This window comes from Vidua chalybeata, chromosome 1, assembly GCF_026979565.1.
Source record: "Vidua chalybeata isolate OUT-0048 chromosome 1, bVidCha1 merged haplotype, whole genome shotgun sequence".
Classification (NCBI taxonomy): Eukaryota; Metazoa; Chordata; class Aves; order Passeriformes; family Viduidae; genus Vidua; species Vidua chalybeata.
In genome coordinates, this window is record NC_071530.1 from 8678797 (window position 1) to 8704131 (window position 25335).

Consider the following 25335-nt stretch of genomic DNA (forward strand, 5'->3'; position numbering starts at 1 on the left):
AGCACCGCATCCATCCATGGGCAGTGACTCACTTCCCTATTTCTCTCTTCTGCACAATATGCAAGCCCTTGGTTGTTTTAAACTGCTGCCCTGGGGAAGCCAAGGGAACCTCTAAAAGGGGCCATGTGCCACTTAGAAAGGATACCAGCAGCCAGGGAAAATGGCCATAGGAAATTAGAAGATGGTTAATCAAGCCCATTCTGTTTCAGGACAGTTAAAGGAGCAATGTTACCACTCAGGAACATGGAATGAGAAGTTATGCAAAATTCACAACAGTAATTTATGAGCTATCTGAAATATCAGAGCTTGCAAAAAAAAAAAATCAACTTTTATAGCACAGTCTGTGATAAACAGATGGCTAAAATCTTCAGGAGTCAGACCCACACGTGATAATTACTAAAATTACTGTTGCTATTTAATCTTAACAAAGGCAGCCATTAAAAATGAAAAAAAAATCAATTTCAGGAATGAACCTCTTTTAATTATGCATTTTCAAAACTTTTATGGAAGTCCAACAAGTAATTGATATATTAAGACCTTCAAATAGGCATCTTCAGTGCACACACCTATATCCCAAGTGACCTATTTAATCATTATGATGAAGGCAATTCAATGACAAAATGACCTGCATAAAAGCTTCCACTGGAACAGTCTTTTTATCCAAATTTTTATCTGAGCTGGATATCTAGAACCAACTGCTTTCCCAACTCCCAACTGAAAGATTAAAGATTCATGCCAAACCTTTTTACTGAATGTCTTCACATTTACAGTAGATCATTCTTCTCTTAAATGCTATAAGTTTTGCCAAATGTATAAAATGTTTTTTTTAAATTGAGATCACTAAAATCTGATTTTTACAGTGAACAGTAATAGCATTTGAACAATGTTTTATGTCTCTGGTCCATTACTTTGTGATGAATGACAAAATATGACTTCTTTTTAAATGCACACAAAATAGTTTTTTCAAATACAAAAAATTCTATAAAGCAATCATGGTCTCAAAATCTTCTTGGAAAAGAGGTAACAAACATAACAAAAATCTACTGAAAATAAATCTGGATGGGAAATACTCTTCCTTTGTAGATGCTAGAACTGAAAACCTTTCATGTAATCATGAGTTTGATTAATCATGAATTTTCCCAGATTCTAATCACCTAATTATGTTATGTAATCCTTTAAAACATATCTAGCAATTATTACAAGTAGAATCCTTTATCTACATCAGCATCTGAAAAGAACAGCACATTTAATTTTAACTAACACCTTAGTCCAGAAGTGCCATCTGCTACTTCCTTTCCAAGAAAAGCAATCAAATACAAGGTATGTTCATATTACAACATCTAACAATTCCTGAATCTTGACCAGCAGCTTTAAGGCTCACTCCAAACCAGCAAAACAATGCCATCCATTTTGGATAATTTTAAACAGAGCAGTGAGATAGAACAGACATTGCATAAAGGCCTGGAGTATTTGTACCAGGAATCATACTTGGCTTCTGGGATGTTCCAAAGACATCCAGAACTCAAAGTAAAAAAAAAAAAAAAAAAAAAAAAGAATTTCCTCCCCTCCAACAGGTGGATTTTGATACTAAAATCTGGTCTGCCCCCATGAAGAAGCAAACTTCAAAGCATCAAAAATCATTTTTTCCCCTGGCATCTGCAGAAGATTATGGTTCTACCTTATCCATCTCATCTCACAAATGCTTTCAAGCATAAATATGCAATAGTGATCTGATTGATCTTGAATGGGATTTATTGATAGCCACTACCATAAGAAAGTTACACATGAACTACTAAAAGTTTCCTGTAAAGTGCAAGTTTCATGTAGCTGGGATACACAAAGCATCTGTTGGAACCAAAAGAACTCCACCAGCAGAAGGACCTTACCCAGTATATTAATGGAGAGAATCCTTGGTTTTGTTGGATTGCAGGAAACACAAACCCCATGAAATCAGTTAATATATTTTTAAGAAGAAAAGATAAATATTAGCTGTGGCTAGATACTTAAGTGTCAAAAGGAAAATGGAGTGGCCTCCACATGAAAACTGGAAGGACAAACGGAATTGCTAAAAGCTCTCAGCCCTGTAGACCTGAAGTGAATGAAGAAGAATGGAAAGTGTTTTCCAGCCAAGATGGACAAGTATAACACAGCAGCCCATCACCAAACTCCTTGGAAGCTGAATGCATTAGTCTGGTCACCCAAGCTCGTAACTGAAGTGACCTGGCTACTTCTGCAGTTTGAGCAATGCACAGCAATGCTGCAGCAGCATCAACTCAGCCCAGGTGACACCAGACAACATTTACACACCACCTGGGCCAGGCCCTGCAGGTGTTTTCTAACATTGCTGCGTGGCCAGTACCTTCTGTCGTAGTTTGACATAGAAGTGAATTTTTTCTAAGAAGTTAAGTTAAACCAATCAGTGGTCAGGTTTAGATATTAGCACCTGGAGTGACCACTGAAAATATGGACACGCTTCTGAGAATACAGGGGGTTAAAAGCAAGAACTCCTAGGAGAACTCTCTTTTTTAGTTCCAGTCGTCAGAGAGTGCAGACTCCCCCCCTGCCCAGCCTTAGGCTGGGTGGGGGAGGGGAAGCCACGCGGCCTTGTCCAGGTAGGCCGAGGGGGCTGAGGGTCTAGAACCCAGCCAGCTCTTGTAAACAAAAAAATAAAAAAAAACAAAAATACCTTTGCCCCCCCTATGTGGGAAAAAGAGACGGAGAGCCTGGCGGCACCTAGAAATCTACCAGCAGAAGAAAAAGAGAAGGGGGGGGAAATGCCCAACGTGGGAGGCGGAATACCAGACTGAGATATCGGCCGTCCAGAGAATCTAAACTTTTAACCCTTTCGAGGGAATGAGGGCTTTTTAAAAGTATTACTCTTCCTTAATTTATAGTAGAAGAGAGATAGTCCGGGACCTGAGATGTTAGAAGAAAAAATATTTAAGTGGGAGGAGATAATAAAGTAGCTTTTTAGCTAGACTTTTCTTGTTAGCCATAAACTGAACCAAAATCTCCTGCAATAAAAACTGCATTTTAGAGGGATGCAGTGGTGACCCAGGGAGACCTGTTTCAGCTTCGAACAGCACAAGAATAGCGAAAAACAAAAAGAACTGAAGAAAGAATAGTGATACCCTCTGTCTTCAGGAAGAAGATAAGTCCTGTTTTTAGACCCCTCGGCCCCAGGAGAAAATAGGGAGGACTGTAGTCCCAAAATGAGAAACTAAACTGTTATATCTTTGAGTCCGTAGCAAAGCATCCTTAAAAGAGCCCTATAAGCAGTCTGTCCATGCACGGTGGTGAGAGCACTGTGACATGAAAAAGAGAGTGTCACACTAGCAGATTTTTCTTCCGGGCGGTTGCCATGTGTGACAAGGAAACACAGAAGAGCAGCTGTGTTTCCTGGGGGGCCTGTGGTGCAAGAGAGACTTCTCTCTCCCTTAATAATTTAAGCATAAATTACCTGAAAGGTAGTAATTTGATCAAGAATCCCGAGTGATGTTTCATAGCTGAGTGTGTTTAGAATTGAGAGGAGGAGGGGTGGTTTTAAAAAGTCTTCATCCTAGATTTAGTTTATGTGTTTTCTGTATTAATAGTAGTTTAATAAAGTTTTTTCCCTCTGTTATTAAGCTTGTGCCTGCTCTGCTCTATCCCTAATAACATCTCACAGCATTTATTTAAAAAAAGTACATTTTCATAGGGGTGCTAGCATTGCGCCAGTGTCAAACCATGACATTTTTTGGTTCCCTGACCGGGAAACCAAATTCTAGGCAAGATGAGATAAAGATAAGATGAGAGCTGTGAGATGGGATCAAAAAGAATAAGAGCAAAGCATGTATTAGGTTATAGTGCCAATATAGAGGTAAAGGGTTAGTATAAGTTATTGTTTTATGTATAAGTGTGTTGAATGTAATTTTGATAATAATTTTAGAAATGTGTGTTCTCAGAGGCGAAGGGTGGAGTGTCGTAGTTTGACATAGAAGTGAATTTTTTCCAAGAAGTTAAGTCAAACCAATCAGTGGTCAGGTTTAGATATTAGCACCTGGAGTGACCACTGAAAATATGGACACGCCTCTGAGAACACAGGGGGTTAAAAGCAAGAACTCCCAGGAGAACTCTCTCTTTTAGTTCCAGTCGTCAGAGAGTGCAGACTCCCCCCCTGCCCAGCCTTAGGCTGGGTGGGGGAGGGGAAGCCACGCGGCCTTGTCCAGGTAGGCCGAGGGGGCTGAGGGTCTAGAACCCAGCCAGCTCCTGTAAACAAAAAAATAAAAAAAAAACCAAAAATACCTTTGCCCCCCCCATGTGGGAAAAAGAGACGGAGAGCCTGGCAGCACCTAGAAATCTACCAGCAGAAGAAAAAGAGAAAGGGGGGGAAATGCCCAACGTGGGAGGCGGAATACCAGACTGAGATATCGGCCGTCCAGAGAATCTAAACTTTTAACCCTTTCGAGGGAATGAGGGCTTTTTAAAAGTATTACTCCTCCTTAATTTATAGTAGAAGAGAGATAGTCCGGGACCTGAGATGTTAGAAGAAAAAATATTTAAGTGGGAGGAGATAATAAAGTAGCTTTTTAGCTAGACTTTTCTTGTTAGCCATAAACTGAACCAAAATCTCCTGCAATAAAAACTGCATTTTAGAGGGATGCAGTGGTGACCCAGGGAGACCTGTTTCAGCTTCGAACAGCACAAGAATAGCGAAAAACAAAAAGAACTGAAGAAAGAATAGTGATACCCTCTGTCTTCAGGAAGAAGATAAGTCCTGTTTTTAGACCCCTCGGCCCCAGGAGAAATTTGATCAAGAATCCCGAGTGATGTTTCATAGCTGAGTGTGTTTAGAATTGGGGGAGGAAAGGTGGTTTTAAAATGTCTTCATCCTAGATTTAGTTTATGTGTTTTCTGTATTAATAGTAGTTTAATAAAGTTTTTTCCCTCTGTTATTAAGCTTGTGCCTGCTCTGCTCTATCCCTAATAACATCTCACAGCATTTATTTAATAAAAGGTACATTTTCATAGGAGTGCTAGCATTGCGCCAGTGTCAAACCATAACACCTTCTGATGCAGAATAAAGTCTCTGTTTCTCCACATTACTCTCTCTGAATTAAAATTTTCCTTCACACAGTAGTTCCTAAGTTGTTTTTAGTTTGTTTTGCTGTCCTCTGCTTCTTCTCAAGTGAGCCCAAAAACCCCAACTTGAATGCATCACTTCAGCTGAGTTTTCCCCAATCCCACCAAGAACCAAAATGGCAACTTCACTGCCTTCATGCCAGTTCCTGTCAATGCAACCAGCAATGATGTTTTCCTTCCAAACACAATTATCCCCTTGTGGCTTTATGTTACATGCCATGCTTCAGTGACTCATAGTCTTTTGCATCCATCTTTAATTCATTTTAACTCTCCAGATTTCAAGATCACTTTCCAAGACCCTTTGCTTTCTGACAATTGTCATCCAAAGGGAGCAGAATTCCCTCAAGTGTAGTATCATTAAAAACAAAAGTGTAATCATTTGGATGATAAAGATTAATGGAAAAGTGCTACAATTAGTCCCCAGACAGTCATTTCAGTTTAATCTATTTGATATTTATGATTTGAAATTAATTTTGATGTGACTCCTGTTATAGTAATTTTTCACTGTATTTCTTTAGTTCACGTATTATTACAATAGTATCATCTTATGGTTCAAAAATTGCTTTGTCAAGTTCCCTGCTTCACTGAAATACTCAGCCCTCTCAACCTGAATATATTCAACTCAGTTGAATATTTTAAGACATGTTTTTTAACATATTCTTGTTAATCTTGACCATATTTGAACCTTTTTTTGGGATATCCATAATCTTTAAAATTCACAAATCAAGCTTGTAATCTCAGGGTCATCTCTTATTTAACCACTCTTCCCACTAGCAAGAAATCTGTCCTTTTCCGTATTATTTTATTTCTAGTGCATTTCTTGAACCTTCTCTCCTTTTAACATCCCAACAGAATCATCTTCCAAAAGATAAAATCTTAATTGAATCATTAAAAAAAAAAAGTAATTTTCTTTATTTTAGTACACATGGCTTTTAAGGGGTCTTTTTTCCCTCTGTATACCTGGCCTGTGCCACAGTGTGCAGTGTATATGACCTTCACATAAATACACACATGCATCAAATCCTCCCCACGAGCATCAAATCCTCCCCAATCTGTAATTTCAATTTCATCAGAAACAAGGTTGAAAATGAAGTGTACACTGCAATTACTCTGTATTTAATAGTGTTTTCCTACCTTTTTTAAGCCAGCAAATCCTTCTGATTCCAGGAAGAAAAATGCAAAGGGCATCAACACAAATAAACACAGATTTGAAAAAAGAGAGGCAAGATTCCACAAACCTGCAACAAACAAGAAGTTCACATTATAAGTTTCACAGTTAAATATATTACATTTTCCTCCCTTGCATATAACAATGTAATATATGTACAAGTGCCAGGGGGTTATGGATATAGTTATTTACAGGTCATTGCTGAAAAATATCCATTTCTCTGTATAATGATCTTCAAACAAAACCTGGATACAACTTACCTTTCAATAGCAAATGTCTGAAACCTTGGGAGACACACTGCAAGCTCAGGTGTACCACTTGCACAATCTCATTGAAGCTTCTTTAGAGAACCACTGCAGAAGTTCTCAGGACGAAAGTATTTTACTACTCTCGGTGAATCTCACAAAATCCAGTTCTGTATACTCCCTTTCTCCCATATTTTTCCAAGCAAACCATGGATTTCAACATGAGCAGTACACAAATGCCATCATCACCTCCAAATCAGAAGAAGACATCATGGTAACAGCAGCCTTCCACAATGGGATGACTGGCTCAGTAGGCAAAAGAGCAGCAGATCTTTTTATTTCAAATTTATAAGGCTTTCAACATCATTTCCCATGAATCCCCTCACTGCTTAATTAATGAGGGCTAGGCAAGGTAAGTGGACTCTGAGGTGAACTGAACAGTGGCTGAGCTTCTGGGCTCCCAGGGTTGTGTGAGCAGTGGTATGGACACCCTAGGGCTGATGGTGGGTCAAACACCTTTGTTATGGACCTGGGTGGTGGGAGAGGGCACATCCCCAGCAAATCTGCTCAAGAGACAAAATGGGGAGCAGCAGTGTCCTGCAACTCTGATGAACCTCAACAGGCAAATGGACAGAGAGCAGAGAAGAGAGGACTTAGGGAGATTTTATCCACATATATAAACATCTGATGAGAGAGGAACAAAGGAAAGCAGAGTCAGATCTTCACAGTGGTATCCACTGAACTGAGGAGAGGCAATGAGCATGAACTGAGAAACTGGAAAATCTACTTACTCATAAAAGGAAAGAAAAAAACAAACAAACTAAAAATCCCAAACATTTTCTACCGCCACTGTACTCAAGCAGTGTAATAGGCTGCCCACAGGTTTTGTAATCTCCATCCTTCAAGATACTCAAACCTAAAAGTGGGGGGCCTTGAGCAGCCTTCTCTGACTGACCCTGCCTGGAACAGGTTATTTCCAGAGGTCTTTCCAACCTCAACCATTCTGTGATCTATGTGAAAAATCAACACTGACTACAACAAGGACATCTGTAAGACACATGTGACATCTGCAGGAAGAGAAAGGGTTTAGAAAACAAGCTGAAGTGATAGCTAATCTCTGTTAGGGTATCTGCACTATTAAGATTTTCAAAGATGAACATTTTCTGAACAGGCAGTTTCTTGTGCCTAAACATGAATCCATCATCAATCATCCTATCAAAAGTTGTGCAGGATGCAGTGTTTCTTCTTTATAAAAGCAGAAGCTTATCTGCAATTTAGTAGCTAACAGGTCTAACCACTGTCACATGTTCTGCATCCTAAAAAAAAAAAGACTGTAGAGAAAAACAGGTTTCATTCCCCACCTTCCCCAAACCACACACATGTCCACAATTCTGCAGGACTATGTTCTATAACCTGAATATTACTCAAAAAAGAATATTGCTCCATGATAAAAAAATTTGAACTTTTTGTTTGTTTCCTTTTTCCCAAGTACAGGCTTGTTCCTTTTCCTCTTTGAAACTGGCCATTTTGTAAAGAATAGGGAAGGAAAAAGACATTTTACCTTGGATGTCCAAGGTATTCATTATCAAGAGAAATTTCTGAATTAGATTCAAATGTAAAAATGTTAGCAATGATTTTTGCCTACCCCCTCTAAAAAAATGCTTCTACCATATACTTCATTTTTCCTTAAATTACAGCATTCAAATTTAAAGGAGAAAAAAAAAGCTAGAGGGGAGGAGGGGGAGAGGGGACCAAGTGAACTTCAGCAATTGACAGCAGCAGGACACCAGCAACCAAACTCAGCCAAACAGACTACAGAAAACAAACCAAGAAAATTCCAAAAGATGCGTGAAATATAACACTCATTTGCTAAAGAAAACAGAGTGCCTAAAGGTAGCTAAACTCCAGTTAACAAAGAGAGGGATTTTTCCTTTTGAATTTGCTTTGCCAGGAAGCTCCTGTTACCATTCGAGAAACATTCAGGCATAGCAACATCAGCAGGAATGTCATTAACAGCCCTTACAAGGGGACATTAACTCCAGCAGTCTGCACTTTTTTTTCTTTCCCTCCTAAAAAAGACACCAGAGGAAGAGTAGAAACACAACTTGATGGGGGTAGGAGTCTTATTTCAGCAGTTTTCTCTAACTGAAGACAGAGTGCATTCAGTTACCTCATGCAAAGCTGAATACCTGCAAATCCTAATTTCAGCAGCTCTATTACATGAGTATCTTACAACAGAAAACAGTGCTTAGGAGCTCCAGAGAACACTGAGCATTTTAAGGGAGGGGAGACTGGTGCACATCCAGGGTGATTTTTAAAAAGTTAAAATGCAGAAATTTACTTATTAGTAGCTTACAGGAAACACATTTACAGAATATGAAACTACAGAGCTACAACAGGCACATAAAGTTAGGAAAGACAAGGGCAGTGCTGTTCTGCTGCTGACAGACCTATGCACTTTCCTCAAAGGATCTTCTCTATTTCTTAATTTGATAGTTCAGAAATCAAATTAAAATAGACACAGAAAAATAATTCTTTTCTACTATACTGACTGCATCATAAAATTGCATAAGACACTTGACATCAACATATAGAAAATCTTTAAGCAATCAATTAGACTTTTTTTCATTTGCATTTGTAGTGACCTAAGACTGTCCCCCATAAAACAAGTTAATAAAACATAAAAATTAAAAATTTCTCAGTCTTTGGAAAACAGATTAGACCCTAAGCAATTTTCCATTTTTCTTATTCATGGCAGTTTCATTACGTTTTACCCCCACCTGGTGGTCGTAGCCAAAAGCAGCACAAGGAAACACCACTGTCAGAACCAGTTCTGGATTCGTTCAGCACATATTAATTAGCTAAGTGTGTTTATACTGGATCCAGGTTTGGCCTTTCTGCCTAGCTTCAGAAGTTTCAGGCATGTACTTTCTGATGGTTTACTTGCCAGACGTAATGCAACAATCTACAGCATAAAACGCCTCAGTGTCAGGTTCAAGTACATCAGATGACGGCTGTAAACCATAAATCTAGAAAAAATAAAGTGTTTTAAAGCAACACAAGTGCTCCGATTTGGCAACATTTTCAAGGCAGTACCCAAACCATAGGTGACGGCTGTGCAGGCAGTCTTAGGGGGTTGTGAGCATTTCTGAGCTCGGGCGCTGCAGCTCTCACAGCCGCGCAGGTTTCCCCGCACGGGAGTCCCCGAGCGCGGCGATCCCGGCGAGGGCCACGCGGGGGAGCCCGAGCCCAGGGAACGGCCCGGGCCAGCTCCGAGCCGAAGGCGCCGGAGCCGCCCGAAGCTCATTGACCGCGAGCGCAGCGTCCCCTCCGCAACGCGCTCGCCTGCAAACACCACGATGCTCGATCCCCATCCTTGCTAGCCGCTGCTGCTGGACTCGCGAAATAGGAATTATACTCTGTATCCATAAAGTGGTATTTCCAAACATCATCCCACTAAAGATGGTCGCTGGCAAATTCAAAGGTTTTCCTATTTAACAGCAACTATAGCAGCTTTCTTACTAACCCAAATTTTCTGGAGCAACAAGTGACAGTAAAAAATTCTGAAATGGTTATTACGTAATTTTTAGTCTCTGATGGATTTTACTGCCCTTTATCCAAAGATGATTCAGACACAGAAGGAAGGATTATCTTCCAATATTTTTTTCTTTCATGTTTGGGAATAAAGAATATAAATGTCTGAGCAGCTAAATCCATGTAAAAACATTTCTTTAGCTTAGGTTTTTTCCTCCCATGTAGGAGACATAACAAATTAGCAATTCCCCATGACATGTCACAAAACACATCATAAAATAACTGAACTAGAAAGAGTCTGTAAAGTCACCTAGTCTGACCTGCCCTTAAAGAGCCATACTGCAGGTGCCATCAGGCTGCTCAGGGCTTTGGCCACCTGAGTTTTGGAAAACTTTCAAGATCTCCCAGTGCCTTTTTCACTGTTCAACCATCCCTGCTGTGAAGATTTATTCCATTATGTCCTACAAACATCACTTCTCACCTCTCACTTCACAAAAAAACCAAACAAAAAAAACCCAAACTAAAAAATAAAAAATCCTTGCAAGTCAGGGATCCAGAAATTCATGAATTTGCTACGTGTGAATATTATTAGACATTTAGCAAAAAGTATGCACTTTTTAGAGAAAAATCCTCCAAAGCCAAATTGCTCTCTCTTCACAAAACTAAAGAGAACACCAGTTAACCTGTAAATTATTTGTACCACATTAAATAGTTTTATAGTGAACATACTTTCTGCAGACAAACCTAGAAAAGAATGTCCTGTTTTCACCAGTTATTTTATTGCACATCTTTATCACAATACTTATATTCCACAATTTTCCTTGTTTGCACATAAATCACCAACAGCTGAATGTAACTATCTAGTCTGAGCTGCCCACAGCTAGCAAGTTTCTTAAAACACGTTTTTGAGAATAAATTGATATGTATCATCATAAAGAGAAAGGCATATGAATCTTGCATTAACATAAAGAAGTGTGAACAGCATGTTTCAAGTTAGCTTCTAGTAGCTCTTATTTACATTAATATTTGAAGCAGTGAATTTGGTTTAATTCCATCAAGCCTGCATAATTCTTTAAAAAAAGAACAGAACAGTTAAGACAGACTTTTGTGATATATCACACAGCAGCAAAACCAACTAGACAACAGCACATTAAAAATTAGCATATTAAATGAAAATGAGTTATCAGTTTGAAAATCAGAACATATCTGTGCACATACAATGAAGACATTAATTTTCATTACATTATGCTGAGTACTAACCATGAATTAGTGAGCCATTTAACCACTGAATATAGTAGTTTTGTGGAAAAGAAAGCAGGATCTCATTGCTGATTATTGAGAAAGGTAGAAGCAGGACTGCACCAGCTGAAACTGCTAGAGTGAAGGTGCTCAAGAACAGCCTGAAATTTAAAGAAATGTACCACTGTTACCACCAACATGCTCTGAACAGCAGGGGAAAAAGTAATTAAACTACCTGGTAATCAGTGTCTAAAGGCAATACATTCTTACATTGTAAGTGGGCAGGACAAACTGGGATTTCCAAAACATTTGACTTTCAAAAGGCAAATTTAAAATAGTTTACAGAACCCAATATAAATAATTGTTTTTTACCAACTACCATGATTACTCTCTTGGCACATGCAGGCATTCAATTCCATTGTAATGCAAAGGTTAAACTACTGAAGTTCATTAAATATATTTTCTCAAGTCTCCTCTGTCAGTTTTAATTTCCCACATAGACACATACACAAAAAAATATTCAGTTTCTACATTCTTAGTACATTTTTTAAAGCAGAGCAACGTTCTAACTAAAGAGTGAGTACAATTATACATAAATATTTGAACAGCAAACTAAAAAAAAGAAGTTGGATTTTTTTCACAAAGGAGTTATTCAAGTTCTCATCTCATAGATGTAAAGTCAATATACAGAAATTGTCAGAAATGTTTCAAATATTTAAGCTTATTCTTTTTAGATCCCAAATACAACTTACACCAAATGCCATCTTGTGGCATTAAAAAGAACTGTGTCCTTAAAAAAAATAAAATCAACAAAACTTTCTTACAGAAGTAATCTAATGCTATAATAAAACTAGAAATAATTCTCAATGCAAAATTGTATGACAAAATAAATATGACATCCCTACAACAGCAGCATCAGTAACCTGCTTCCAGAAATCTTACTTTTCTTTAATAGTCTACAAATCCATTTTTCATTCATACCATACTTAGGAAAGAAAGCATGAGTAAGTAATTTTAACTTTAAAAATATTCTTATGTTGTTGTTGTTGGCTTCTGAGAATTCTTCTTTTATTTAAGGATGCTTAAGTATTTGAAGCCAGAACTGGGAAACCTAACAAACTACAGCAAAGTGCTGCAGCCCCCTTTGGCTTTGTTTTCTCATCCCTCCACACCTCAAGTCCTGACAATTATGTCATGTGAAGAGAAATCTATTTACATATGTTTGACAGTTATTGCTTTTAGGAAAATAACAGGCACACTTAAAGAAGCTTAGTCTGAAAGAAAAAATAACATTTTCTATTTACAACAACACTTTTCTCCAAGCTCCCCTTCCAAGGGGATGACAGCAGCGCCAGGGAAGAGCCAAGAACACTGTAACACAACAGGAGCCAATTTGCATGGCCCAGCCAATGATGGAATTGAGAGGGCAACAGCCACGGCAGCTCTGCACATCCTGAGGCACACTCGGATAGGAGATATCCATACCCAACTTCACACAGCAAGAGGATAAGGAGGGAGCTGCTGGCAGACCAGTAGGTCTGGCAAGTGCTTGTCTTCCACTTGTCACCTTTCTGCAGCTTTTTTACACTGGTCAAAGATATCTTCTTCAGAGAGAGCTAACTTTCCTCACAGGATCCACTGCCTCCCTTCCACTGACTGCTGTGGCAACACCTCCCATCCAAACATCTACATCTCAGAGACCTAAATGCAGGTCTTGCACTCAGTTCCACCTCTTGCATCAGGTCCTCATGCAATGTTCTGGCCAACTTTATACCTACCAGCAGAACTACAGGTGAAAAAAGGCCTAGACCAAACTTTCACATCACTTCATAATTCATGGTGCCACTACACCAAATCTTTTTCCCTGACCTCTAGCAATCTATTTAAGACACATTTAAATATTTCAAATAGATTATTATTTATTTGGAAGCACAGAAGATTCCTATCATAACAATATATTCAGGTAAAGAAGTTCTGCCAAGAAGAGCTATACATACGATATTCTGTTAACAATGGCATCTTCATCCTCTTGTTCATCTGAAAATTAAATTACATCAGGTTACATTCAATAATCACTTGTCTTTCTTCAGGGTAAAGTGTATATAGATAGGAATAATTTTAATTTACAATTAAAATTCAGATGTACTGATACAATTCATGAGCATCAATATCTTAAGAAGGTTCCTTCCAAAAATGCATACTCTCACCCTGTTTTTCGCTAGTCAAACTCTTTACAATCAATGTAACAAAGTTATTTCACTTTACTTAAAAATGCAGATTAAAACCTCTTAGAGCCCTCTGTAAGAGGTCTCCATGGCAAACATGCTTTCAGACTACTACAGCCACAGCTACTGCTAGAAACTGCCCCTTTGGGCATCTCTCGAACCACAGAGAGCAGGCAAGCTACAGGAAGTCTAAGAATCCATACTAACTACTGCTAGGAATCATTTGCAATCTTTCATAAACAAGAAAGCATACCCAGAACAATAGTGATGACTACTCAGTTGCTTCTCTTTACTTACCCCTCTTCCCAGCTCCTGGGGATTTGGGGGAGGGGAGGAAGTAGAGGTGGTTATATTCTTGTTATTTGTTTTGCATTTAAGATACCATGACTTCCTTCTGATACTTCACATTTTAGACCATTTTTATTCACCTACTCCTCAATTAATACTTCACTAAAACAATCTTTTTCAAACAATATCAACATTTAACTCAGATGAATCACTAACACATCCTTCATTTATTTGTTACACCCTTCTTTATGCACATCAGTACACAAATGTAAGCATTTCTAAATTTGAAATAATGTAGGCATTTTGAAATAAAAATTTCTGAATTTGAAATAATTTTACACTCAGCATTCTAAAGTTTCTCCTATTTTCTGTACGAGATAGAACAACTTTATTTATTCTTAAATTTTAAAATAAATGTAAGTTTTTGAGAGGCATGCACACAGTTGAAATAAACACATAGCAAATAACCTCATGCTATTTTGAAATTCTTCTGTGACAGAACCTGGAGTTGTTGGTTTTTTGATGGATATCTCATGGTGTTTTGAAAGACTAAGTAAAGGTCTCTTATGAATCATTTTGGCTAAAAAGCTTCTTGGAAAAGCAGCGAACAATTTGTCCTGAAAGAGTTGCAGCTGTGTTAACTCTTCAAACATTTCTCATCAGGAAGATCATAGCAGGCTACAAAGTGTGCCTAAGTACATGCTCACAAAGCTTTCATAAAGTCAGAACAGCTGCAGAGCAGTTCCTCTTCCCAGCTGAGGAGATAACTGCCAACAAAAGGTAATAAAAGTGTCTTGTCCAACAGTGTTTGCCAAACCAGTTTCCCTTTCCTGTTCTTCTCCATCTCCAAATGGCAGCAGCTTTGTAATGTCCAAAATACACATCTAGATCAACAGATAGTATCTACCTTACTTCCTATGTTTACAGAGATATACCTTTTTTTCAAGGAATTAAATTCCACAAAAAGTTTACTTTTAAAAACATGAATCCATCCATGACAGCAGCTCTATCATAACACAGCTCACTCAATAAACAGTTTCCAATAAAGTTCAAAGCACCAAGATCACAATACACAAGAATGTTTCTAAAGCCTGACTATTATCAAGCACCAAGGTCCCAGATAAGCTGTCAAAAGTCAAAGATTCTGTGATTTTATACTGATTTTTAGGCTATTTGTCTTTAGAAAAAATATTGAAGGAAATGACAGGGCTTCCTACAGACTAATTTTAGAATGGAAACTAGACAGTGTTTCCAAAGGGAAAAAAAATAGTGTTATCTCAAGGTATTTTCCAAACTTAAGTGGTGAAGTCATAAACAGGTTAAGATAATTGAAATAACAACTGTACCTGATCAGAGCAGGACTTTTTGAGGAAATAATGCTACTTCCCCTCTGTAGCACTGGCAACCTTTCACTTTACTAGCAAAAGCTCAGAACGTGATTTTGCTGCTAAAACACAGCTGAAGATACTTATCCTGGAAAAGCTGATGTGAAAGGAGAGCAGCAGGATCTCAAGGCAAGGGAGGCAGAAGCATCTACTTTGACATTAACCCCTTTCTTCCATCTCAAAACAATTACATGTAGGCTGCCATACACAACCAGGTCAATCCAGGCTGCCATAGACCAGGAGCCTAACAAACAGTTCTGGTTTCTCCACTTTCCTTGTGGAGATGGACAGGAAAAGAATCATCTATTTATTTGAAAAACAATTTTTTCTTGACATATTAAAAATGCTATGCTTACCTGCTTTCCTTTTGTATCTTGTGATTATAAAGTAGGAAACTATGTAGAGAACAGCAAACAGGAGAAAACAGATCTGGAAAAAAAAATTGTATTTATTAGGTCATGAAGAAATGCCTTATAATAAGCAGTAAATCTAGTCTAAATAATTTAAAATTGAATTCAGATCAACATAAGCATATTTTATGTAAATTTCACTACTCTTATGCTTTATATCTTAACAGAAAGTTAAACCCATTTAAACAGCTTGATTAGAGTAACAGGTAATGCATCAATTATATGGTCAGCAAGTATTACTCTAAAATTAAAGAAAAGACTTATTCACAGTGTGATTTTTTTGTTTGAAGGAGGAGTGAGTAGAGTGGAGAGGGGTGGGATAGGCTGTTTTTTGAAGTTTGAATCTACTTGATTTGTAGAAGTTATCAGGCTTTGTATCCCCTTCAAACATACCCTAAGGGTAATTGTATTTTATATAAGGAGCTCTTGAGGATCTATTTCGGGCTATGCTGTCAGCACATGTGGAAAGAAACAAACATGTTTACTATTTGCATCCTGCCTTGAATCAAACAAATTCCAGGTGACAACACACACAGAAAGACTTGTGCCTACAGTGGATGTCCAAGCATGAGCTCATCAAACACAATGTTTCCTTCACAGTCAGAAGCCAAGGGCACAATTTCCCTTCTCATAAGGTTGGTGGTTTATTTAGGTGAGATGCACCTTCAGCCCACAGTGCCTTGGACTAAGTTGTTTATAAGTTTTAGCACTACAATTACAATACAGTAAGATAAGACCAGAACACCTAAAAAATGCTGGAAATACTATAGGAAAGGAATTGAACAGCAGGAAAGTTTGAACCCTCCAAGCCTTTGTGGGGTGTTAAAAAAAAAAAAAAAAAAAAAAAGCAAGCCCACACATTTTATTTGCTCCTGAATGAGGCATCAGTGGCTCAACACTGCTTCCTTAATCCTGGATGCCTATGCCTATTAAAAACATGAGTCAGTCAGAAATGCAGCAAGAAGCAAGCATGCCATTCTGCTTTGGAAATTTACTTCACTGGACAATAGTTGATCTATTTCTTTAAGCTATCATTTGTAGATTTGTTGCCTTTAAGACTCACTATCTTAAAAAAAACATCAAGAGCAGAAAGGCTACCCTAAGAGAAAGGGAAAAGTTAAAGTGAAGGTAGTGATCATAGCCCTGATAGATCTGCATCTAAATAACAATACTGCATCCAAAACAGCAAATCACAGTGGAGAATAATGTATTATTCACGAAAGATAGACTTTGTAAGAAATACTGATAAATATAAACTGAAAAGGTTATTTTTCTGGTGTAGTCAGTCATTTTAGATTTAAAAAAAAAAAGTATAACCAAGAGTCTGAGTATGGCATTTGGGTGACTTCCAGGTGCCTCCCAGAAGTACAACAGTGCTGTCTGAAAGTGGCAACCCAGTTCATTCTCTGTGCAGGAAACACACAGCACCAACACCCAAAATAAAGGCACTGAAAATGAGATTTCATAACTAGATCTCTGAATTCCAATCTTTAATCTGAATAGAGCTTACCACTCCAACCTTCTCAAGGATGCCTCAAAGAAGAAGAGAAGAATAAAGAATTCAGTCCTTTAAATAAGTAATTCTGAAGAATGTTATTAAGATTAAAAAAAAAAGTTGGTATATTTTTGAAAAAGGAAGAACAAAACAAACTGAGAACAGCCTTGGTTTTTCAGAGTACTCTGACACAGCTCGTCCTGTCAGTACTGGAAAACACATTACCAGTGCTGAAAGAGAATCCTTCTCTAAGCTTCCAGTTCCCCTGAAAACTAGACCAAGGCTACAGCTAGAGACATCTAATTTTAGGCACCAACTTTTGAAAATCAGGTATCACATATACAGGATAAGTGAATTCTTTAAAAATCTGTCAGATGCAAATAACACAGTGTAACCTGTGTAAAAGAAAAATATAGTTAAGCTCATTTTTTAGTTTTATTTAAAACAAGAATAAAAATTACTGCAGTCTTGTTTACACCTTCAAATAGAACAGCTGACCTTTATTCTATCTGTGATAGCAAGGTTACACTGAAAATGTGGGTCTGTACTTACAAGGTACCACTGAGATAACTGAGGCATTTTGAGAGCAGAGCAGACGAAAGCTGTCCAGTAACATGAACTGTCAAATGCTGGATTTCTGCAACCCAGCAAGAAGGGGTAACTCTCCATCCTGGTGTAACTCTCCCTTTACTTCTGTGAGATTTGAGAACTTTGTAAATGTTTGATAAAGCTGTTTATTACTGAAAATTCTGAAAATTTTGAAATTATTGGCAAGAAAATAAATTCTATTAAGTGAGAGCTTTATGATTTTAAAAAAGAACTCAGATTAAAAGTCTTTCATTACTGACCAAAACAAGTTAAACAGCAAACTCAGAAACATTACTGCAGTCTCAATTTACACTCAGTGAAACCTCTGATCCTGAATTGTTTCTAACCATGCATTCTGAATAGCTTTCTAAAGGAAACAGCTCAAGTCAGCATCCCAACTATTTTTAGAGTAGAACTCAGTTAAGCTGGGGAAAAGGAATGTGTTGCCTATGATAGCTGAAGAATAGGCTCCACTGTCCTGTCAGCACTGCAACCCTGGGCTCCTATTCCTCATACTGCTGTTTGTTTTGGATATTTTTATATTAGGAAAAGAAACTATCCAGCCTTGTTTGTATTTGCTACAGTTTCAGTTCATGTTTCTCAATTATGAGTGGCTGGGCTTGTATGCAGCACTCCAGGTAAGATTTTACAGCTGTAGGTAACAGCACTAAGTCCTTCTTTGCTGCACTGAAAATGCTTCTCTACGTTCACCTTGATACCTCAGGTTTTAGCTTTTTATTTTTCCTCTTTTTCCAATTTTGTGCTGCTTTGGTGTGTGGGTCTGGGTTTCATATAAGGGATAGTAAGGTATGGGCCTGGGTTTCATATTTAGGGATAGTAAGGTGTGGGCCTGGGTTTCATATTAGGGCACAGTAAGCTCTCTTCACAAAGTAGGTAGACACAATAAATCCTCCTCTAGCTGAGGACCCAAGGACAGCCAATCTGGATCTCAGGCCCAAGAGTATAAACAATGTGGACCGAAGAGAGAAAAACTAGAAGGATGGGACTTCATGGGCTGGGGCTGTAATTGGACAATTAGCTCCAATATGCTAATGGACTAAAACTTACAAAAATGTGAGCTCTTGTGGCCAAGCCCTCTTTTGCTCCCATCTTGGAGCCATCTTGACAGAGCCACGGCTGTGGCTCTGGTACTGCCAGGGTGTGGCCTTTGAAGGCTCTTCAGTAAATATTTTCTTTATTCCCCTTAACTCTGTCTAGTCTCTGTTCCAGCTGCTTAAGGCATCAACCTGAGAACCACACCAGTAACTCAGCATTAACCTCCTGTCACTGGATTCATCAGCACTGTCCTCCCCAATTGCTTACAGCAGAGCAGCTCTTGATTTTCAGTAGAAACTTGGTTTTAGGGCTAAAGTTCATCATGTCTTTTTTTTTTTTTTTTTAAACCACACCTTAACGTCACACTACATACAATCATCTATCAATTCCATTTCTAATCACTTACTAAAAAGTACGGGTAGTCCTACTGAAATAGAGCACTATTCAGAAAAGAACACCATGCACAAAACTACATTGATACCTTCAGTAAAAACAAAAATTCAAAATTATTTGTTAATTCCATCTTTCCTTCAGAAACTACTGGGTGTGTCAGTATTGGAGGCAGCATTGGAATACAATGTTAAATCCAAATTATATTGCAAGTTGTTTACAACCAAAAAGCAGTGATTAATGCCATCACCCATCTCTACAATAGCAGCTGACAAAAGGATGCTGCAAATACAGCAAATGAAGGACAAGCTGTATTCCTCAGATCCCAAATTTCTCTGCAAGGAGTTTTTTCACTGGAGCTCAAATGAAGCTTTTCCAGGTTTTACTTGGGGAGACAGTCAAGACACTGTGCAGACAATGTACCCAGCTGTGAAGAATAAGGATTTCTGACATCCCCTACTTCACAACAAGGAATACATTTCAATCTTAAGAGTTTATTTCCTTATATTCCTTCCAAATTTGAGGGACAAAGTAGTTGTAGATCTAATTAGTTGTTGCCATAATTAGACTGGGAAGCTATTTTAAACACAACTAGGGTACATTCTGACCTTACAGGCGAAATACACAGTCCATGTTTGACCAGGTGGATCAAAATCTAAAGGAAATTACAAGGAGACCAAGAGTTGTCTATGGTTATAGCCAAACAGATCTATTTTGGCAATTCTTAATAATTTGTAATATCTTTGTGTGCATGTCCCCTCCACACCACTCTGTAATTGAAAACAAGACACATGGATTCTGTGCCACATCCTGGGGCTCCTTTTTAACAGATGGCACGTTAAGAAATCTTCAAACCTCAAGTATATAATTTATTTACATCTCTTCCCACAGACTAACTACAACTTCTGGTAGGACAAGCAAAAAGAAACATGTCTTCCCCTGAAGTCCTTAATCTTTATTCAGGAAAGGAAATGCCTTCTGCTCCTGCTTAGATTACACACCAGGAGAGGCTGCTTCTGGAGACACACTGCACTACATTCTTGTCTCTTGTAACCAACTCTTCCACAGTGTCATACCCTTGCATCTCTCATCCAAAGTCATCCAAGTATGATCCACATCATACTTTTGGATCTGTACCACACATCTCCCAGCTCCTGTGAGAATGGAGCTGGAGATTACCTGCATACCATGTGCCTCTTAGGGGCCAGCACTGAAGGTTACATGAGCAATAACAGTCTGAACCAGGTCAAATCACACTGTAGTTATGCCACTGACAATTACTGAAGATCAGCTGACACTCATTTGTCCACGTGGATGATCTTTAAAACTGTGGTACTGAAATTCATGCCTCAGATTGGGAAAGAATCATCTTCTGTTGCAAGTGTAAAAGCTACACTTTCATGCTAAGAAAAACTATGCTCAAAACATGTAAGATTCTCTTTTTTTCCCCCTCTTACAAACAAGATTCAACCATCTTTTACAACTGCAATTTGTGTGTGAGCACATTAAAAGCTGCATTTCTATGGACAGGATTCTATTTATATAGCATGGAATTATGCCCAACTGTGAGGCATAGTTGTGAGGGAGCTGTATTTTACACTAGAAAAAAAGCATATAGGTGCCTTGTCCAGTAACTGTTCATTACCTCTCAGTCAGTGCGCCCTGCTAGCACACACCTTAAAGAGCATCCCTGGCTGTATTACCTGAAGCAAAGCCAATAATCATGGGAAGCAATTCTCTCTCTCCAAGCAGCATTCACCCTGTCACATGTAGTTGCTGTGTCTAGTTTTGAGCCACCAGTACAGGAGTTGGCAATTACAGAAAGGATGATCACCAATGGTCAGGAGGCTGGAACACTGGCCTGGTGCAGACAGGCTGAAGGACCTCAGCATGTTCAGCCTGAGGACAGCAAGGCTTCAGGAGGACCTGACAGCAGCTTGCCAGTTCCTATGAGGAGGTCATTAAAAAGAGCTCTTGACCGTGGTGTCAGTGGGAGGATGAGACTGGAGTTAAGAAATCCCCTCCATGAGGAGAGCCAAGCAGTGGAACCAGTTGCCCAGCAAAGCTGCACAATCTCCATTCCTGGAGCTTTTTAAGCCCCAAGTAATCTGATACCATAGCTAATCCTCCCCTGAGCAGGAGCCTGCAGTCCACTCAGCCTTATATTCTACTTTCCTGACTAAAAAAGCACCATTACAAACTTAGTCACTTCATAATTTATACCCTTCTCCAGGTCATTTATGAATGTGTTTATTAAGTGTAGGTTCCTGTAGGACTGTGTCAGGGATCTCCTCCCACTGTGAAAGAGCCTGACATCTTGCAAAACAACAACTTTTAGCAGCAAGGAACCACCACAGAACTCCTTCACAGGGAGAAGTCCCACACCTTAGCAATGCTCCTTAACCTAACACACTTCCAAGCATAAAACAAATTCAACACAGGTTCATTTCTACTTGAAAAGCATCAAAGCAAATAAGTGATTGTTTCCTCCAACTTGATTGCATACCAGCATGTAGAACAGGGAAAATGTGAAGGAGCAAAAGACAAGCTGCAAACAACATTTTACTATGCCATGTATGAAATGAAAGATCAAGAAGCTCCAAAGAGTAAGGGAAGAAAGGAAATAACTTTAAAATGAAGTGGCTGTGTCAGTATTAAAATAAAGTTACTGCTATTACATCCAGAAGCATTTCTATGCAAATGATACACAAAACAAGGCTACAGAGGTAACAAAGAACATCTCCACTTCTGGCTGTTACTTTACAGAATGTGTCCTTTACCCTGAACAGAACAGAAAAAAACAGCACAGATAAAAGAAAAGGCAGAGATCACTCTGGGTAATATCATCATGTAGAATAAGTCTATTTACATGTTTAAGTGTTGAAAATGAAACAGTCAGTATTTTGCCTGTGATTACTATCTACAGAAAATAATAGTGTTGCCCTTCTGGGTTTTAATTTCTGTAATAGAGAACAACAAACACACCATTATACACCCATCTCTTACTGCTCTAATGCTGCTGAAGTATTTTAATGTGCATTACCATACCACAAGGCAACTAAAAAGCTTCCTCCTACTGTCCCACTTGGCAACTGCTTGTATTTACTCATAGAAAAAATGGCAGGAATAAACAGCAAGAAAATAGAGGTGGAGACAAGCAGCTCTGCTTGGTCTATTTCTAATAACTCAATTATCCCACTGATACCTAAAAAGCAAATAAGGCGTTCCACCTGTTCTGGATGTGTCAAGAGTAAGTGACAAACCAACAAAGCACACTAAAGAAAACTGAAAATTTTATCTATGGTCTCAGTTTGACCTTGGCATCCATTGAATCATCTGCTCTGGAAATCTCATTTTTCTCAAATGAGACATTAACTCTGCTGTGGTTAGATTAAGTTCACTCTAAACCAGCCAGCCTTATACACTTGGCATGACACACTAAATTTAATCTTATCAGAAAATATCAACTATATTCTATGACTGTCTATGACTATAGATTAATTTTGCCCATTAACACTGCCCATTATCATACCTATGATTCCCCTCCACGTATGGTCTCTTCTCAGGACTCCTCCCTGCCTTAAAACATTTGCAAGAGGTTGACCCACTTTTTTTGATTCCCAAGTCATGAAGAAATTATAAATGGTTCAGACGCAGGTGCCTAGACTTGCTCATCTAGAATAAACAACCAAGATCCAACAGAAAGTAAGAAATACTCAAAAATATATTATATTTTATAAATATAGATAAATATATTATAAATATATTATAAATATATTTCTGTGTACTGGAAATTCTGCTGAAGATAAAAACCAGCTTCTACAGCCCTTCAGTCAAGAATGTTTTTCAGCATAGGTGCAAGATTTAAAAACACTCTCTAGAATTAACACATAGCACCAACCAAGATCATTCTAATATTCTGTCCCTGAATGAGGGACACTGGAAAGTCAGGCTGTAATAATTGGTTATATTAAAACTCCAGAGTCATACCATTAAAAATTAATTTCTGAAAAAAATCACCCCAAAAGCCTCATTAATACAGATTTGGTAAACAATTTATTTAAGACAGCTTCTTTGATAATATTAATTTTGAGGGAAAGATGCAGAAGATCTTAGAAGACAGAGCTAATAAACTTTCTCATCCTAACACATAAAAATACTCGTCCTTGTCTTCTCACACATCTATCCTGGAGCATTTTTAAGTGGCACCCCCCTCCCAAAACACAAGCATACTTAAACTGCAATAGCTGTATGTTTTCATAATTCTCACCAATTATGCAGACTCTCTACTGGATACAAGTTACCATAGTCTGAAACTCAGCAAATATTTCCGATATGTTCCTATTGTCAAATTCAACTAAAACTCATCAGCATCAAATTTTCCCATAAATACATTAAAAACAGAAATTACAGTTAGATAATGGAAAAATTTGGATAATCAAGGCCTAAGCAGGCACTTAAAATCAATGGTAGAACTGAAGCACCATGTTTTGATGACAATTATGAAACCAATCCTGGAAACCACACAAGAATGTAAGGGGGGAAAAATATCACACACATACACTGCTTCTATCCTCTGTACATTAACCCAGCCATATGCAAACTTCAGTGCCATCAATACACATACTACCTGCTGCAAGAGCACACATGATTTGGAAACAGAAAAACTGAACATAGTTCTGTATTTTCCAGTTAATCAAAATTTTCAAAAATTATTCAAATTTCAAAAAATATTCAAGTGTTCAAATATTAGAACATTACAAAGCAGAGGGCTCTCTCTTGAAATCACATTGATGGTAGTTAGAAACAACTTTTAACATATCCAGCTAATCAAAAAACTAGAGACCTCTGTGCGGGGAGAACACTATTATACATGAATGTTCAACACCCAGCTGATAAAACAGCAACATAAGTTGTGAAACCATCTTTCTGAGAGTCAGCTGGGTCCCAGAGAGCACAGGTCAAAGCTGCTGAAAGCATGAAGCAATCTCACCTGTCACACCTCATCAGGGGGTTAGAGCAGCAGCTTGTTCCAGGTCACCTCTACCTGGCTCTATGCTCACCCTCCAGTGACACAACAACGAAGGCTGTTTGTCACTGGATGCATAAAAACAAACTCCAGTCACGACTTTCAAAGTCTCTCCTCTTCCTGTGTTAGAAGTTGTTTAAATTCTTGAGCATGGTTGTTCCTAAATAGGCAGGGCCCCAAGTAATTTGACAGCACACATGAAAGAGTCAGTGGTTTTCAAGGTAAGAGGGAGAACACAGGAGTAGAGAGTGATGCAGAAGTTAAGACCTTCTCAACAAAAGTTATCACTGCCCTCATAAATGAGGATAAATACCAAATTAAATAGGAAAGGCTGAAAGACAGGAAAGGAGAAAGTACTTCAGTTTAGAAGAAAGGAAAGAAAAAAACACTTGAATAATCTCCAAATACAACCAATAAACTTATACTGAATGGAATGTTTTTCTTTAGTGTTCCTCAACCCAAAATTCTATCTATATCTACAGAACTGAGCTCTGAATTTATCATAATGTCACTGGCAACATGCTTCAGATTCTCTCTCCACTCTGACTTTACCACCATCTCCTCTGCTACTCTGGTCACCTAGTCACTCATCTCTCAACTCTCTTTAACCTCTCTGAAAACACCTATTTCCAGGTGTTTTGTATTTCCAGGTATTTCCAGAGGGTCTTGTGCTATGAATTCAGGAACACTCAGCAACCTTCTCACAGCAAAGACTGAGCTGTTATTACAACCCTCCCATCTTACCCAGTCCCTCCACTCCGTGCCCGGCCACTCAAACAAAACCCAAGATGGATATGCTTGGTTTAGGTCACATTATGAAAAGCTGGTTTTGTTTGCTGCCAGTTCTTCCTCTTTTCATTGGATTTTCTCAAGTCTAATTACACCTTAATACAAAATTTTCTTAAACAAATGCCTGTACCCTCCATGAAGTGTGTTGCCCTTTTGGTCAACTGCTCCTCCAAAGAAACACACCAGTAACTCAAAAGGAATTATTTTGAACTGTAACTATTTGCAAATTTTTACACTTCATCCCTTCATGCTTATGATACGTAAACAGAAATAGTGGAACTCTCCAAAAGCTATTTCTGTTTTGGGAATAAGTATCTCTCTGCACTTGTCCATGCCAAGTATTTTGAGATGCCTATTGATTCCAGATGGATCC

At 38.3% G+C, this 25335-nt stretch overlaps 1 protein-coding gene across 3 annotated transcripts in view; it reads right to left on the reverse strand.

The window, feature by feature from the left end:
* LMBR1 (limb development membrane protein 1) overlaps positions 1 to 25335 on the reverse strand; it is a 71878-nt gene that overhangs the window by 41036 nt on the left and 5507 nt on the right. Inside the window, exons 2-5 of one of the 3 annotated variants that reach the window (XM_053955615.1) lie at positions 15562 to 15634; positions 13305 to 13344; positions 11329 to 11468; positions 6256 to 6359 (exon numbers count right to left, since the gene is read on the reverse strand). The exons of 1 other annotated variant lie outside the window; for it this stretch is intronic. In XM_053955615.1, coding sequence (XP_053811590.1) covers positions 6256 to 6359; positions 11329 to 11468; positions 13305 to 13344; positions 15562 to 15634 — 357 coding nt within the window. The remainder of the gene's footprint in view (positions 1 to 6255; positions 6360 to 11328; positions 11469 to 13304; positions 13345 to 15561; positions 15635 to 25335) is intronic. One more of the 3 variants, XM_053955694.1, reaches the window with a different exon arrangement.